This window comes from Cannabis sativa, chromosome 7, assembly GCF_029168945.1.
Source record: "Cannabis sativa cultivar Pink pepper isolate KNU-18-1 chromosome 7, ASM2916894v1, whole genome shotgun sequence".
Taxonomy (NCBI): Eukaryota; Viridiplantae; Streptophyta; class Magnoliopsida; order Rosales; family Cannabaceae; genus Cannabis; species Cannabis sativa.
In genome coordinates, this window is record NC_083607.1 from 2,562,623 (window position 1) to 2,578,816 (window position 16,194).

The following is a 16,194-nucleotide window of genomic DNA, read 5'->3' on the forward strand; positions in this document are numbered from 1 at the left end:
ATCCCAATGTAGAAATCGACCATTTGAGCATGAAATTGGGTCAGTCCAAGATTTATCATCATAGGGTGTGTTTTGCACTATTGGACCTGAAATAACATCCCATTCATTCTTATTACTCCCAAGAAGAAAAGTCTCTATACCAAAACTGTTGGAACTTTGTATGAAATATGTAAAAATAGAAAAGTGAAGTGTGTGAGTAGGAGTCCCACATGGGATAGAAACACTACATTTTAAGTGTATATCTAGTGCAAGTTTGAGATATGGGTTTGGGCCCCAAGGGGTACCCAGTTTTGCGCGCATGGGTGAGGACTCACACACTGGACCACCACACACGCGCGCGCGCGCCGCCGCCGCCGTCCGATCCGGGCCGGGTTGGCGGGTGAGGTGTCACTTTATTTTTTGAAGAAAAATTATTTAATTAAATAAAGATTTATTTTTATTTATTTATTTATTAATTAATTTTTAACACGTGATCAGAAGAGGTAAAACGTTCGATCGACTTCTATATAAGTCGTATCAGAACAACGTAAGAACATATCTTTTCTACATTAAAAAAATTCTTTTCTTTCTTTACGATTTTTCTGAGAGCAAACAGTAGGGTGTTACAGAGCGATACAGTTCGGTGCAGAACGTATCGTACTTATACAGAGGCTGTTTTATCCTGGGGACGCCGTGGTTGCTAGACTGCCGTGCACACTTCGGGCAGAGCCGCGAAACGTCTTAAAGAGAGCGACATTGTCCGCGACTCAGCCAGATTATTCTATCGGTAATTCGTTCCAATTTCACTGTATTTAATTTCGGTATAACAATTTTAAGACGTTCAGTTCTGCTATGGCTGCTACCGATGAATTTTCTGGTTCTGCTTCTAACGGTATTAACAAGCCTTTCCGTTTTGAGGGATTACATTTTAAGCGATGGAAACAAAAGATGTTGTTCTACCTGACGATGAAGAAAGTTGCTTTCGTTCTCACTGCTCTGAAGCCAGTCGTCTCTGAAGCTTCTACCGACAAGGACAAAGAGGCTGAACGCGAGAAGCAACAAAAGGATTTGGACTCTTGGGTCGAAAATGACTTCCTCTGTAAGAATTTTATTCTTAACGGTTTATCTGACGATCTGTATGACTATTATAATTCAGATAAATCAGCAAACGAAATATGGGATGCTCTGCAAAAGAAATACGATACTGAAGAAGCTGGAACTAAAAAGTATGCTGTCAGTCGCTACCTCAAGTATCAAATGGTGGACGACAAACCTGTGGAAGCCCAATCTCACGAGCTTCAGAAAATTGCACATGAGATCATCTCAAAAGGTATGACTTTAGATGAACAGTTTCAAGTTGCTGTATTAATTGATAAGTTACCCCCTTCCTGGAAGGATTTCAAAAGTACTCTCAGGCATAAGACTAAGGAATTTTCCTTAGAAAGTTTGATCACCCGCCTTCGTATAGAGGAGGAAGCAAGAAAACAAGACCAGAAAGATGAAGTGCTTGTTGTTTCAAACAACAACACTAAGAAATCCACACCAGCGGTTCTGAAGCCTAATGGCAAAAATTTTAAGAATCAGAACCGCAACTCGAATTCTAATTCTAACCGCAACAACCCTCCTCGTAACAATAATCAGAGTTGGAACCATAATAGGAACCAACATGGAAGGCAGCCACCTCCACATAAACAGAATGACCCCGCACAGTTTTTGTGTTACAACTGTAACAAGCCGGTCATATGGCACGAAAGTGTCGGAACAAGCCTAGCTCGCTCCGCAGCAACTTGACTGAAGAAGCTTTTATAGCTATGATCTCTGAGATCAATATGATTGGTGGATCAGAAGGATGGTGGGTAGACACTGGCGCCTCTCGCCATGTTTGCTATGATCGTGCTATGTTTAAGACATACACTGCTGCTGATGACAAGAAAGTGTTGTTGGGAGATTCCCACACCACTAATGTTGCTGGAACTGGAAACGTGGAGCTAAAGTTTACCTCGGGAAGAACCTTATTGCTGAAAGATGTAATGCACACTCCCGAGATGAGAAAGAATGCGGTTTCGGTTTTTTGCTTAATAAGGCCGGGTTTACTCAAACAATTGGGGCTGATTTGTACACCATCACTAAGAATGGTACTTTTGTGGGGAAGGGTTATGCTACTGATGGAATGTTTAAATTAAATGTTGAATTTAATAAAGTATCTTCTTCTGCTTACATGCTGTGTGATTTTAATGTTTGGCATTCTAGACTTTGTCATGTTAATAAACGTATCATTAAGAATATGAGTAATATTGGCTTAATCCCGAAAATGTCAGAAAAGGATTTTGAAAAATGTATCTTTTGTAGTCAAGCAAAAATAACTAAGACACCACATAAATCAGTTACTAAAGAAACCGAACCTTTAGATTTGATACATTCTGATATATGTGAACTTGATGGAACGCTAACCAGAAATGGTAAACGTTATTTTATTACTTTCATAGATGACTGTTCTGACTTTACTTATGTGTACTTGATGAAAAATAAAAATGATGCACTTGACATGTTTAAATTATTCGTAGCTGAAATTGAGAATCAATATAATAAGAAAATAAAAATGCTTCGTAGTGATAGAGGAACTGAATATGAATCAAACTCGTTTATTGAATTTTATAATTCACATGGTATGATACACGAAAGGACTGCACCATATTCACCTGAAATGAACGGTAAAGCTGAAAGAAAAAATAGAACTTTTACTGAATTAGTTGTGGCTATTTTGTTGAATTCTGGTGCTGCATCTCACTGGTGGGGTGAAATTTTATTAACTGTTTGTTATGTTCTGAATAGAGTTCCTAAAACTAAGAGTAAATTTTCACCTTATGAGATCTTGAAAAATAGGCAACCAAATGTGTCTTATTTTAGAACCTGGGGTTGTTTAGCTTATGTTAGGATTCCTGATCCTAAGAGAATAAAACTAGCTAGTAGAGCCTATGAATGTGTATTTATTGGATATGCGGTGAATAGCAAAGCATATAGATTCTATGATCTGAATGCACATGTTATAGTGGAATCTAATGATGCTGAATTTTATGAACATAGATTTCCTTTTAAATTAAGAAATAGTGGGGGTACATCTACTAGCAATGTTCCTACCATTAGGGATAATGAGCACACTGAGAGTAATGATATAGAACCTAGAAGAAGCAAGAGAGCTAGAGTAGAAAAAACTTTTGGTTCAGATTTTTGTGCTTACACCTTAGAGGAGGATCCTGCCAACATCTTAAATGTGTACATTTAGATGGGCAAATTGGGAGACTAATATGAGTCTTGGTCATCACATTAGTCACAATCATACCATATATTCTTGGACGTTCTCTATAGACATAACCACCATGATGAGCACATGTTGTCCTATAATACCCAAATCTCTTTGTGTGTTCAAGTAAGATCAAACCATTACAACTTGACCTAAATTTTCCCATTCTAGTCATACCAAATTTTGTCACATTAAATCTCAGCCCTTCATCAAGATGACCATCATCATCATCATCAGCTAGCTCTAGCAGTTTTGACTTGAATTTCTTTCTAACCCCAGATGTACTTTGGATCAACAATGAAGGTTTTGATTGAAGGAAATTTTGATTGATGAAATTGGTACAAGATATCAAATTAAACCACCTTTTACAAACTAACCTCACTTCTTCAAGATCAAATTGCAAATTGGTGAAAGTTTTGTACAAAACATGTTCTGGGAGATTTTCATAATCACTTTCATTGTCAAGATCATCATCATCTTTCTCTTCTTTGTGGTATTTCATAATCTGGTTTTTCTTCTCTTTTCTTGTTCTGTTTATGATCATCATCATCATCCAAGAAAACAAAAGAGAAAATCAAATTGTTAAGAGAAAAATTAAAAAGATTATAACTTTACTAAAAAATGAAAAAAGGGTAATGATAATTAGGTAGCTTTAATTACCGGTGTTGGAATGTTTGATCCATTGTCATTGTTGTTTATCTTCTTTTTCAACTCTCAGTCTCAGTTCTACAATTATAATATTCTGTTAGATTGTGATTTTGTCTCTATGAATTATATGTTATTTATTTATAGAGGTTTTTATAGTACTCTGTTTTAACAATGGAACAACATTTTTTACTATTTTACCCCCATTACAAGATATTAAATTTTTAAAATCAAAATAGATAATTTTTTTTTTTAATAAAAATCAAAATAGATAATTAAACAAACAAAATAATAGGCTTTGAGTTCTGTTTCCTAATTTTTTTTTAGGTAAAACAAATCAGACCATAACAATAATCCATTTTTTAATTTTTTTTTTTTTTTATAAAAAGGAATTTCTCATAAAATGTTTTTCTTATTCCTATTTATAGGGGTTTTTTTTTTTCTTTTTTCTTTCATGTTTTTGAATTTTAATTTCTTTTAAATTTTACGACTTGTTTATTCTCTTCTATTACTTAGAAGATTACAGTAAACAAAAATTTAATTTTTTTTTGATAAAAATCAATAATTTTCATAAATTAAATTCTTACAATTTAAATAAGGAATAATTTTAAAAAACATGACAAAAAAAATTACAAAATTACGATTATACATAATTTTAAAAAAAAATTACAATTTTTAAAATTTTATTTACATAAAATATAATTTTTGATGTATTTTTAATTGGATGTGAGAATGGGGTGGGCGTGCTACAAGGTCACAGGCAAAGGGGAGATGGGTTCCTCCTCAGGTGGGGACGCTAAATATGAACGTTGATGCGAGTGTCAAACAGAACATGGAAGGGTTGGGGCTACAGTGTGGTTTGAAACAATGAAGAGCAAGTGGTTTATGCTTTCTGCAATTGTACCGCATCATACTTTTTAACCTATCCAAGCTGAATTACTAGTTATACAAGCTAGTTTACAAGCAGGAATATAGTAGCGACTACTCCAATTTAGTGTCGAATCTGACTGTCTTAAAATTGTCCAATAAATTTAGAGAAAGGAGGAGAATTGTCGAGACATGGATGACATTAGATCATATTTACCATTTATTGTTATTTGATAATGTTGTTAGTGTTTCCTTTGTTTATAGGGAAGTTAATGGAGTCGCTCATGAGTTAGCCAATTATATTTTGACACACAAAATTCGAGCTATGTGAACTTAGTAAAAAATAAAATTGTAGGTATTTAAATTCTCAACTTCTTAGTTGTTAAACTAATCAAATTACTACTAAACTACAACACTTACTTAATATTATAAGTATTATTATTTATTTTATTACTAATTATATATTTTTTTTTTTCAAAATACGAGTCTTAAGTAGTGGGAGGCTAAGGCGGTCGCATCATTCGTCTCACTTTAGGACTGATTCTTTTTTTGGGTAAATTTTGCTTTACAGTTAGATTTACCTTTATAATCTCTTTTGTTGAATGGATTTTGATTTTAAAAAAAAATGTGTATTATAGAAGTTAGATGTTGAATAAATAAATAAATAAAAGTTTTGAAAATACAGTTGAAAATTTTGTAAGAGTGTTTTGCAAGACTTGACCCAAAATTATACAAGTTGGTATTTATTTAGTAATTCGTACTATTTTATGTATTCCAATTATACAAAATACAACTAAATTAGTTATTTTAATATATATTTTTTTACATCACCAAAATAAATTAATTATTATAAATAAGAAATCTGTTTCATAAAAATAAAATACACTTAAAGCAAATATAAATAAATAAATCATAATAATTAAAAAAAAAAAAAAGACGGGGCGAGTAGGTGAAAGTTGAACATGTGCAATATTGAAAAACCACATATGCCAAAATTTAATTAATTAAAAAAAAAAATAAAAAATACAGAGGAAAACCAAAACGGGAGGTGGGAAACCAAAAACAAAACAAAGAAAAAAAATAAAACAAATTCATTTAATTTTATCGTATTTATTTTGATTTTTAATAATTTCATTTTTAAAAATAAAAAATAAAAATTGGAGTAAAAAGTTTCAATAAGGACTTTGGGATCCAACCCTTTCAGGAATCTGCAACTTCGTCTTCCCATCGTTAAAAGAAAGAAAGAGTTTTTGGTATTGAGTTGTGTCGTTTTATTCCCATTCCTGTGTCGTTTTGAAGGATTCCTCCTTCGTTTTGTAAATCGTCTTATTTTGGGATCAAAAGCTCCATTATTAACTCGATCAAACAACCTCAAACCCTTAATTGCTGCTTCCATGGCCGTTCCCGGACTTCATCGGTTCCGGTAGAGTTGAACTAGGAGGAAATTCCGGTCTTTGTTTTCGTCGTTGCTGTTTTTTTTTTTGTTTTTGTTTTTGGTTCAGGATTTTGTTTCTTTCATGGGCGATCTTCGGGATTGGTCGCCTGAACTAAACGGCGTCGTTTTGGAAGATAGGCCGTCGTCTTCTTCGTCTTTGTCTTCGTCTCCACCGCCGCCGCCGCTACTTCAGCCGCCGCCACCGCTTTCGTTGAATCAAACGGTGATTGGTTTGGAATACTGGCAGAGAGCGGAGGAAGCTACGCAGGGGATTATAGGTCAGGTTCAACCAACTGTTGTGTCTGAGAGGAGGAGAAGAGCGGTTATTGATTATGTTCAGAGGCTTATTAGAGGTTACCTTGGTTGCGAAGTGAGTATCTATCTATATCTAATATGTGTTTGTATATGTGTATATGTATATGTGTATGCATTCGAGCTTTGGGGTTTTGTTCTGACATTTTTGCGCTTAGTGCTAGTGAAACTATTGTTGTATTATTAGCATTGCTATTGAGAATTGAAATATGATGATTTTGAAGTGTTATTTAACAAGAAATGAAAATAAAATTGGGAAATGCAATAATAAATTTTAATTAATTGAAGAGATATGAAAGCTTTCCATTAGATAGATTTTGTTTGATTGGAGTTTTGGATCTTAAGTTCTAGTGCTTGGGGCTTCTCAACAGGAAAAGTTTATTAGCTTGATAGATTATGCTTCATAAATAGGAAAAAACAAGAAGAAGAAGAAGAAGAAGAAGAAGAAGAAGAAGTAATTTTGTGGTACTTTGCTTGTATAAAAGTAGTTTAACTTAAAGGAAATTCAAGTTGACCGACTATGTTATTGAGGTAGCTTGATTTCAGTTCAAAATGTGTTATGGAACAAGACAAGTAAACTTTGGTCGAATGATTAATTTGCTGGGTCACGTATACAAGTGCCTAAGAATGTTTCATTTGGCTGGTGAAAGAAAGGTTTTGGCTTGTTATACCAGTTTAAATCTCTCATGTCTTTGGCATCATGGGCATTTGGGAGGGTTTTGTTCAAGTGTTTTCATTTTCATTAGCTGTCCTTTTTATGGTACCCAAGAGGGGTAGCTCCCACAAGGTTTGAGGTTCAAGTCCCTCGTGGTATCTAGATAGCAGTTGCTATAGTTTTCTGGTTCCCAAACATTGTTGTGGGCTAAGGCAGGGCTCCTCGTTTAAAATAAATGTCAATTCATAGAATATCGCCTTTTTTTTATAACTGGTTATATGAAATCAATAATGCTGCTGGTGGTATTACCTAAGCTGTTAACTAGTTTATTCCCTCCATACTATCAACAAAGCTTGCTAAGAAAACTACATATAACTTTTTTGCTGATTGATATCTATGTATAGATATATAAATTGTCCTTTCACGCTCTAGTCAGTTTTGCGCGGCATCCTTTTTCTTTAATCTTCTAATTTATAATTTTTGATGCAATATTACTCTTGGATTTTTATCTCAATACATATATTTGTGTACATGTTTTCCTGTGCAGGTGTTCCCATTTGGATCAGTACCTTTAAAAACGTATTTGCCTGATGGAGATATTGACTTGACTGCATTTGGTGGCCTAAATGTTGAGGAGGCTTTGGCTAATGATGTGTGCTCAGTCCTTGAAAGAGAAGAAAAAAATAACGCTGCAGAATTTGTGGTGAAGGATGTGCAGTTGATCCGGGCTGAGGTTTCTATCTTAATACCTAACTTAAGTTCTTTGGTACATTTGAACTTTGATGATATAGATTCTGTTGGTTCTACTTCAAACATGAATCAAGCAAACATTGTTAACCTAGTCTATGTAGACATGTGGATGCTATTCAATTATTTTATTTTTTTAAAATATTATAAATCATTAGTGAAATACACATGCCATTTGTTATTTTAAGAGATTGCAAAAGAGAGTATAGTCTAGAGTGCATTTAGCATTTCTCGTCTCTTAATTGCTATTTATTTTTAGTTGTTGTGCAACTTCCTCCTCTTCTTCTTTAATCTACATATCCTTGCATCTTTCAAATAGACTGGCCTTCAGTGAAATTTATTTGTATAATTTTGTCTTTTATATAAATATATATAGATAATTTAGTAATTTAATACTTAATTACTAATTTAAGATACATATATCTGATTTGTTAAAAAAAAGTTACATATATCTGATGATTATCGTAATTGTTGTGCTATGGTCTTTTCTTAGATTTCCTAGCTCGAATAGGGATTGCATATCTATGCATATGGTTAATTACTTTATTTCATTTATGGATTTATGGCTTAATTATTTTATTTTATTGATGGATTTATGAAACGAGCATATTATTTTTTCTGTGCATATGCTCTCTTTTATCTAAGTACACCTCTTTCAAAATTTGTTTTTTTTTTCCTGCCTTGCTATGGCTGAAATCTTACCAACTTTCAGATTGCATTTCTGCAGACATTTCAGAGTCAACGAGTCTATTCTTTTCATTTATTATTATTATTATTATTATTATTATTTTTATTATTGGTTCCTTTGATGTGCTAATTCATTATTTTTCTATGATGTTTGGAAGATAAATATATTCTTTTTCAAAAGCATTTGGGGTCTCTCTCTTCTGCATCACTGGTACTGTTGTGGTTTCTGGGTGACCTTTTGTTGGATACTAACAGTCCCTTACTGTAGCAATAATCGTTTCTTTATACTTAATATTGAGTGGAACATCCTAAGGAATGACCAAACTAATTAAGATTTGGGGCTAAACTTAATTGAGTTGTTTATATGACACCATCATATCTGACAAGTAGTCACCTCAAACTGCAAGTTTTCTACTACTGTAGTTTGGTGGTTTGGAGGTGTTATGGTACATACATGAAAGCTTTTGTATTTAAGTGTTGTTTAGCTTTTAGTAATGTTTTATAACCTTCTCTTCCTGTATGATAAATGTCTATTTTTTTCCGTCCTTGATTGACATTGATTTTCCTATTAGTCACTTACGCTGTCATGTTTTCTGTAAGAACTGTGGCTTTCGTGTGGCAGGTTAAACTTGTAAAATGCCTTGTACAGAACATTGTGGTTGATATTTCGTTCAATCAGTTGGGAGGGCTTTGTACACTATGCTTTCTCGAACAGGTATAATTAGATGTTGTCGTTTCCAGGAATAGAAATATATGGTGCACTATTGAAATTTCATTTGTATTATGATCTTTCGTGGCACTTTTGCCTTTGGTCTTCATTTACTCTTCTTATTTTGTGTTTCAAAATACCGGTACTTCTGGAGCATCTACTGATTGTTTGTGTTTCTAAGATTATTTTTTACAGCTTAAATAAATCTTAATGCAAGTGTGTTCTTTTTTGAAACGGGTGCTTTTAAACATGTGAAGGCAATTTACATCCCTTCTGCAATTTATACACTTGTTGTGACAGGTTGATTGCCTCATTAGCAAAGATCATATTTTCAAACGGAGTATTATACTCATTAAGGCTTGGTGCTATTATGAAAGCCGTATTCTTGGTGCTCATCATGGTTTGATTTCTACATATGCTTTGGAGACATTGGTCCTATATATCTTCCATCTCTTCAACTCATCCTTGAACGGTCCTTTAGCAGTGAGTGCTTGATAACATTGGTCCAGCACGCCTTGTATTGTTGTGAATTAAAATTGACTCTTTTCTTTTCTCCCTTCATAACTCAGGTTTTGTATAAATTCTTGGACTATTTTAGCAACTTTGACTGGGATAATTACTGCATTAGCTTGAATGGACCAGTTCGGATATCTTCACTTCCAGAACTCATTGGTTAGTAACATCCTTCTACATTTTCCTTATTTACTTGCTTTTTTTGATACTTATATCATTTGGTCCTTCTGCAGCTGAAACTCCTGGCCATGACCTACTGCTTACTGATGAATTTCTTAAAGGATGTGTTGAAAAGTTCTCAGCTCCTTCAAGGGGATATGAGACAAGCTCCAGAACATTTCCACAAAAGCATCTTAACATTGTCGATCCATTGAAAGAAAATAACAACCTTGGGCGTAGTGTGAGCAAAGGTGTTATTTGCTTCCTTTCAATTAGAGAGAGAATCTGAGATCGCCTCTTTTCTTATTAGACTTGAGTAGGAAGTACTATTTTGTTCTTCCCTTTTCCTAGAGGGATATTCTGATCTTGGTAATATGCAAATCAAATTTGCTTAGGTATCATGACTATTATTTGCAAGATTTATTGGGATTTGAGGAAATTCTGTTAAACTAAATGTTCTTTGACCAAACTAAATAGCCAGTTAATGATAAAATTCTCTTTTTATGATGCAGGAAATTTTTTCCGAATAAGGAGTGCTTTCACATATGGTGCTCGAAAACTGGGGCGCATCCTTTCCCAGCCTGAAGAGAACATTGGAGATGAAATTCGAAAATTTTTCTCCAACACATTGGAAAGGCATGGAAAGGGCCAAAGGCCTGATGTTCAAGATTCTTTTTCCATGTATGGACATGATGAGTTTAGTGCTGCATCATTCTCGGATATAGAGCTTCAAGAAATTCAGATAGGTTGTGATGCCGAATCAAGTAGCATGACTGGGGATATTAGGTTAAACCACGAGAGATCACTGACTGGTGGAGACCCTGATGTTCAGATATCAGGGACTGAAGTCATCTCTGAAAGGTATGTGGATGAACAATACGAAGCCTCTTCGAATATGATGCCATCAATGGATTTGTCAAAACCGGACAATTCCTCGGATGGAACTGCTGTTTCAGATAATCGTCTTCATGGGGATGCACAAGACCTTGCTACATCAAGGTTTCAGAGTCTTACTATTTCTGATGATTCGCCAAAATCTTCCCACACACATCATGCTCCTCATCTGTACTTTGCTCATTCACCAACTCCAAATGATGAAATAAATGGTAATTGTCAAATCAGACAACAAAAACACAGTGGTTCTACTGAGAATCCGGCTGGTGATCAGGATGAACACCACTTCACCAGTAATCATAAAATTGTCTCACCGGTTGCATCAAAGGAACATCTTTCACGCTTGAGTTCGATTGCGTTGTCCTCAGAGGACTTCTATCCTAGCTCTTCTGGTTACAGGCTGTCTACTGCCGTTGCTGGAAGTCCCGAGCCTTTCAACACTTTGTCAGATTTGAATGGAGATTTTGAAAGTCACCTCAACAGTTTACATTATGGTAGGTGGTGCTATGACTGTGCCCTGAATGTATCCATTGCTCCTATGCCACCTATGCTTTCACAGTTTCACAGCAAGAAATCATGGGATGTAATACGGCGATCTCTGCATCTTAAGCATAATGTTTTTTCCCAAATGAATACCAACGGAGTTGTCCACAGACCAGCTTTTTACCCCATAAGTCCACCACTATTACCTGGCGGTGTAGGATTTGGGGTTGAGGAAATGCAAAAGCCACGAGGAACAGGAACATATTTCCCGAATATGGTATACTCATTCTATCTTTTAGATTATTGAATTTTACACTTTTCTTGGAAACCTGAATCTTTTGTTGCGGGTCATAATTCTGTTAGTCTTGGTGCTACTGGTGGAGTTCAGGTGGTGTGGTGACCTTCTGATCTTATTACACTGTTCTGGATATGTTATGCAGAATCATTACAGAGATAGGCCAATTACACCAAGGGGAAGAAACCAAATGCCTGCTAGGTCTCCCCGGAACAATGGTCGTATGGAGAACGGTTTGGTCGAGAGAAGTAGTCGTGACACTACACAAGCACATTTTTCTTCTCACAAAGGAAATGGGAAGTCTGCATCTGCAGATGACCTTTCTGGTTCCCCTCGGAGGAAGGCAAACACTAATAATGCCAATGGTTCAATGCATCCGTCTGAGCGTTTGGTTGAATTTGGTTCCATGGGGCATCCACCACCCGAGGCACCCTTACCGAGAGGAAGCTGGCAAACAAACTCTGTGTTGAGTCCCATTCAAAACTCAGACACTAGCCTCGGTTCACCAGGATCAGATAAGCTTAAACCGGTACTGAGTATGGATAAAGATAGGTATGGGAACTTTAACATTGACTGATACTTATATTAATCATTCACTCATTGTGGCTCGTTCTGGGCCCCGATTAAGCTTATATTCTTTTGGCACATGTAGGATTGCTGTAAAATCATACCATTTGAAAGATGATGATGATTTCCCACCTTTATCCGTTTGACACCGCAATGGGGGAAGTGAGTGATTATCTGTTTTTATTTGGTTTTAAGGCAAATCGAGTGATACAGTAACAAAAAAAAATCTAACAAACAGCTTGAGCTTGCGCTGTTTGCCTCCCGGGCTCGTTAAACTCTTTTCGGAAGCTTTATGTGGAGTTTAGTATTCTCTTCTCTACATGTCTTAGAAAACAAAAAAAAGAAAAAAGAAAGATAAAACGAAGGGAATTTTCTGTACATTTTTACTAATTATTTGGTTCTCACAAAAAAAGAAGAAGAAAAAACACCTAGCATCTTTGCTTTGGTTTGAGGTGTTGTTTATACATAGGATGTTTGATTTTTATTATAATTTGCCCTAGTAAGATTTTGCTCTTTAGGTAGATGATGTTTGAAACACAACATATTGTTTTTGATGATGATAATGTTGTTGTTGTTGATGACTGACGTAGCTTTGTATTTAAACAAAAATGTTTGGTCCCTCTTTTTCAGTGTTACATTACAAAGGCATGTTCACTTATATCATCACTTCACAACTTATTGCCCCTTTTCTCTTCTCCTTCACTTATTTTGTTCATAAAACACATATATATATTAGGGATGTAAACAGGGCGAGGCGGGTGCGGGGATCGCTCTCCCACCCCCATACCCGCTTCTTAAATTCACCCCATACCTGTCTTAATACCCGTTTAAATTAAAGCGGGGGTGGGGTGGGTTTATCCGACGGGGGAAAGGATCCCCATCGGGTACCCATTAGATATATATTTTTGAAAAAAAAATGATGTCTTAAAGAGAATTAAAAAAAAATAATCAAAAAAACTTAGTAAAACAATAAACTTAAGTGGAATAGTGTATATAGTAAAAAAAATGTATTATCAATAAAATGAAGTTATTTTAATTGTAATAGTTATGATTTTAAAATTTAAATATATACATATATTATATCGGGGCGGGATCTATTCTCCCGCCCCCGCCCCGTTTCCAACTCGGTAGGGGTGTTCATCCGATCCAATCCGCACTTTTTTGGTCAAACAATATCCAATCCGCACTAAGTGCGGATTTCATATTTTGGATCCAATTTGATCCGCATAAGAGTTTAAATCCAATCTAATCCGATCCGCAATAGTGCGGATTGAATCGGTTATTTTTTTAATAATAAATTATTTAATATTTCATAGAAAAAAAATTAAAAAAAAAAATTATTGTTTCTTAAACTCCAATAATAATCTATTTCCATCTCTATTTATATACAAATCAAACCAATATACATATATCAATATATATGTACTTATCTTTAGATTTATACTAAAATATATATGTATCTATTACTAAAATAAATAAAATAAATAAGTTAGTATATATATTTAAATTTATATATGTGTCTATGTGAATAAGAATTATTTTTGTTGTGTTTTTTATTATGAAATAAATAAAATGCACCAACTCAATATATTATTAAAAAAGATTAAGAAATTAGAAGTTTGTGTCTTTTTCTAATTAATATATATTATATATTATAATTTTTTAAAAATATATAATTAAGTGCGGATTGGATTGGATCGGTTACTTTTTGAGGTCAAACAACATCCAATCCGCACAAGTGCGGATTTTAGTTTTTTCAATCCAATCCAATCCGCACAAGTGCGGATATCCGCATTTTGCGGATTGGATTGGATTGGATCGTGCGGATTGGATTGGATCGGATAATTTGTGAACATCCCTACAACTCGGGTATGAATCTTTAAACCCATACCCGCCCCCGCCTCCGAAAGTCTATCTCGTACCCGCCCCATTAGGGGCGAGTATCCGCGGGTACCCGAACTCGCGTGTATAATTGCCATCCCTAATATATATACATATATTTATCTAGGGTTGGAAAATACAACAATAAATATACGTATAGGGTTCTAGTTGTATTATTTAATACATAATAAATGGTCAGTATTACTTTGTATTACAATATTTACAAAGAATCTGGATCTCGTACCTAGATCGGAACTTAGATTTGACTTGTGATTGAGTTTATTGAAAATATATTATAATTTTACTAAATTTATTAATACAAGTCAATATCAAACATAGTATTATATTAAATAATACTAAAAAAATTTAACATAATATAATATAATGCAACATATAAAATATAAGGAAGTTATGGTATGTGGACAATGTGTTGGATTAATTAGTCTTAATCTTATTATCATTTAGAATGACGATAAAAATTTGAGGCAGTTTTGACTTAATAAAGTTTGCTCTTATAGAAGAAAAGTTTTAAGAGAATTGTGAAAAAGAATGAAGAAAAGAAATAGCACATGTATAATTTGGTAAGAAAGAAAAGTGGAGGTAAGAATATTGATTGTGGTTCACAAGACAAAATATGTTTTCTCTAAATTAGAATTAAAAATGGTACGAACGTAATGTTTAGAGAAGTAAATTATTAAATTAATTTTACAAAAAAAAAAAAAATTGAAAAACAAGATAAGAGTAATTTTGGTATGATTTATACTATTAAGACAATTGATAGGCTTTGGTAATGAGGAGTGAAAAAAAGTTATGTTAGTGGTCAAGATTGTCATTACGATATTTTTTTTTTTTTGTTTGAGTCAAGAGTTTGAAATTCACTATAATTTTTTTTTAGAAGAGATTATGTTTGGTCTTTAAAGACTAACTTATTGTAGGTGGTGTCATCTTAGATAGAAATTCTCGAAGTATTACTGATAACTTAATTAAGATAGATTGATGTATAAGACTCCTATAATTAGTACATGATTTTTGAAATTATCAAAAAAAAAATTATGAGAAAGAGATTTGTACCACTTAATTCTTTTTTTCCAAAAAAAAAAAAAAAGTCATGTTGCCACGATTTTATTATTTATGACATCATAAGCCACGAGTCACAAGCTCACAACCTATTACTCCACTACACTTGGTTCTTTTAAAAATTGCATTAATATGATGATGATGATGATGATGTGATTGATTATGAACCTAATTATATTGACAAGATGAGGTTGATAATTATAAGTAGAGTTTAAAAGTATAAATTATTGAAGTTGAGGTCAACAATAATTCATTCTAATAAAATCAAAATCTCAGTGGGACAAAATCATGCCAATGGGATTCAGCCTCAAACTAGAGGTGTTCCATAATAATTCATTATTTTTTTTTATGCAATAACAAATATAAATATAAATATGTTAGATTTTCATTTTAATTTATCTTTTTCTTTTTCTTTTTGACTTATTATTCTTGGTTGAGAATATATAATTATAATTATACTTTGTAATTACAATCTTGGTTAGACAATTTACACACCTCTAATGTCTCATCAATTATATATAGTAACTTAATTAATGATTTGATTCATGCACGCTTGCTTGAGTACTTATGAAAATTAACGGGCCTTTTTTATTTTTACAATTCAAAATAATTTTTTTTTTATATATATATTTTTACGAAATTCTATATAGAAATCCCTATTGCAACCAGCGCTGCAACTTAAATTGCAACAAAAAATCGTATAGAAACCTCTATTGCAACTAGTCCTGCAACCACTTTAGAAACTCAAACCGTAAATTTTAAAAAAAAAAGTTGAAAAAAAATATTATATGAGGTAATTCCCCTAAATTAATTAAATATATAAATAAAATTATTATTATTATTATTATTATTATTATTATTATTATTATTATTATTATTATTATTATTATTATTAGGGGCTTAAGTATTAGGTAGTTTGGGCTGTTACATAAGGTTTCATTTTTCAAGATTTTTTTTTAGGATTATTTTTCAAATACACAAAAATAAT

At 33.4% G+C, this 16,194-nt stretch overlaps 3 protein-coding genes across 3 annotated transcripts; 2 read left to right on the forward strand and 1 right to left on the reverse strand.

The window, feature by feature from the left end:
- Positions 1-831: 831 nt before the first annotated feature.
- Positions 832-1,770, forward strand: LOC133029197 (uncharacterized). Its single transcript, XM_061101686.1, has one exon. The coding sequence runs from the start codon at positions 832-834 to the stop codon at positions 1,768-1,770; it is 939 nt and encodes a 312-aa protein (XP_060957669.1).
- Positions 1,771-3,176: 1,406 nt separating this feature from the next.
- LOC115698057 (uncharacterized) lies at positions 3,177-4,170 on the reverse strand. Its single transcript, XM_030625240.2, has 2 exons — positions 3,941-4,170; positions 3,177-3,810 (listed from the first exon to the last, which is right to left on the reverse strand). Exons 1-2 carry the CDS (start codon positions 3,967-3,969, stop codon positions 3,177-3,179), a joined length of 663 nt encoding a protein of 220 aa, XP_030481100.2. The 5' UTR covers positions 3,970-4,170.
- A 1,666-nt stretch (positions 4,171-5,836) lies between these two features.
- On the forward strand, positions 5,837-12,869 carry LOC115697183 (uncharacterized). The gene is made up of 9 exons (XM_030624095.2): positions 5,837-6,597; positions 7,742-7,927; positions 9,251-9,343; positions 9,638-9,820; positions 9,907-10,009; positions 10,084-10,260; positions 10,522-11,663; positions 11,827-12,233; positions 12,334-12,869. Exons 1-9 carry the CDS (start codon positions 6,310-6,312, stop codon positions 12,392-12,394), a joined length of 2,640 nt encoding a protein of 879 aa, XP_030479955.2. The 5' UTR covers positions 5,837-6,309; the 3' UTR covers positions 12,395-12,869.
- Positions 12,870-16,194: the final 3,325 nt, after the last annotated feature.

Bases quoted from the DNA above. Each gene is read 5' to 3' on its own strand.
- LOC133029197 (XM_061101686.1), top strand. From the start codon at position 832: ATGGCTGCTACCGATGAATTTTCTGGTTCTGCTTCTAACGGTATTAAC.
- LOC115698057 (XM_030625240.2), bottom strand. From the start codon at position 3,969: ATGACAATGGATCAAACATTCCAACACCG. The intron at 3,811-3,940 runs GTAATTAAAGCT...GATCATAAACAG, and splicing joins GATCAAACATTCCAACACCG to AACAAGAAAAGAGAAGAAAA.
- LOC115697183 (XM_030624095.2), top strand. From the start codon at position 6,310: ATGGGCGATCTTCGGGATTGGTCGCCTGAACTAAACGGCGTCGTTTTG. The intron at 9,344-9,637 runs GTATAATTAGAT...TTGTTGTGACAG, and splicing joins CACTATGCTTTCTCGAACAG to GTTGATTGCCTCATTAGCAA. The intron at 10,261-10,521 runs GTGTTATTTGCT...TTTATGATGCAG, and splicing joins TGGGCGTAGTGTGAGCAAAG to GAAATTTTTTCCGAATAAGG.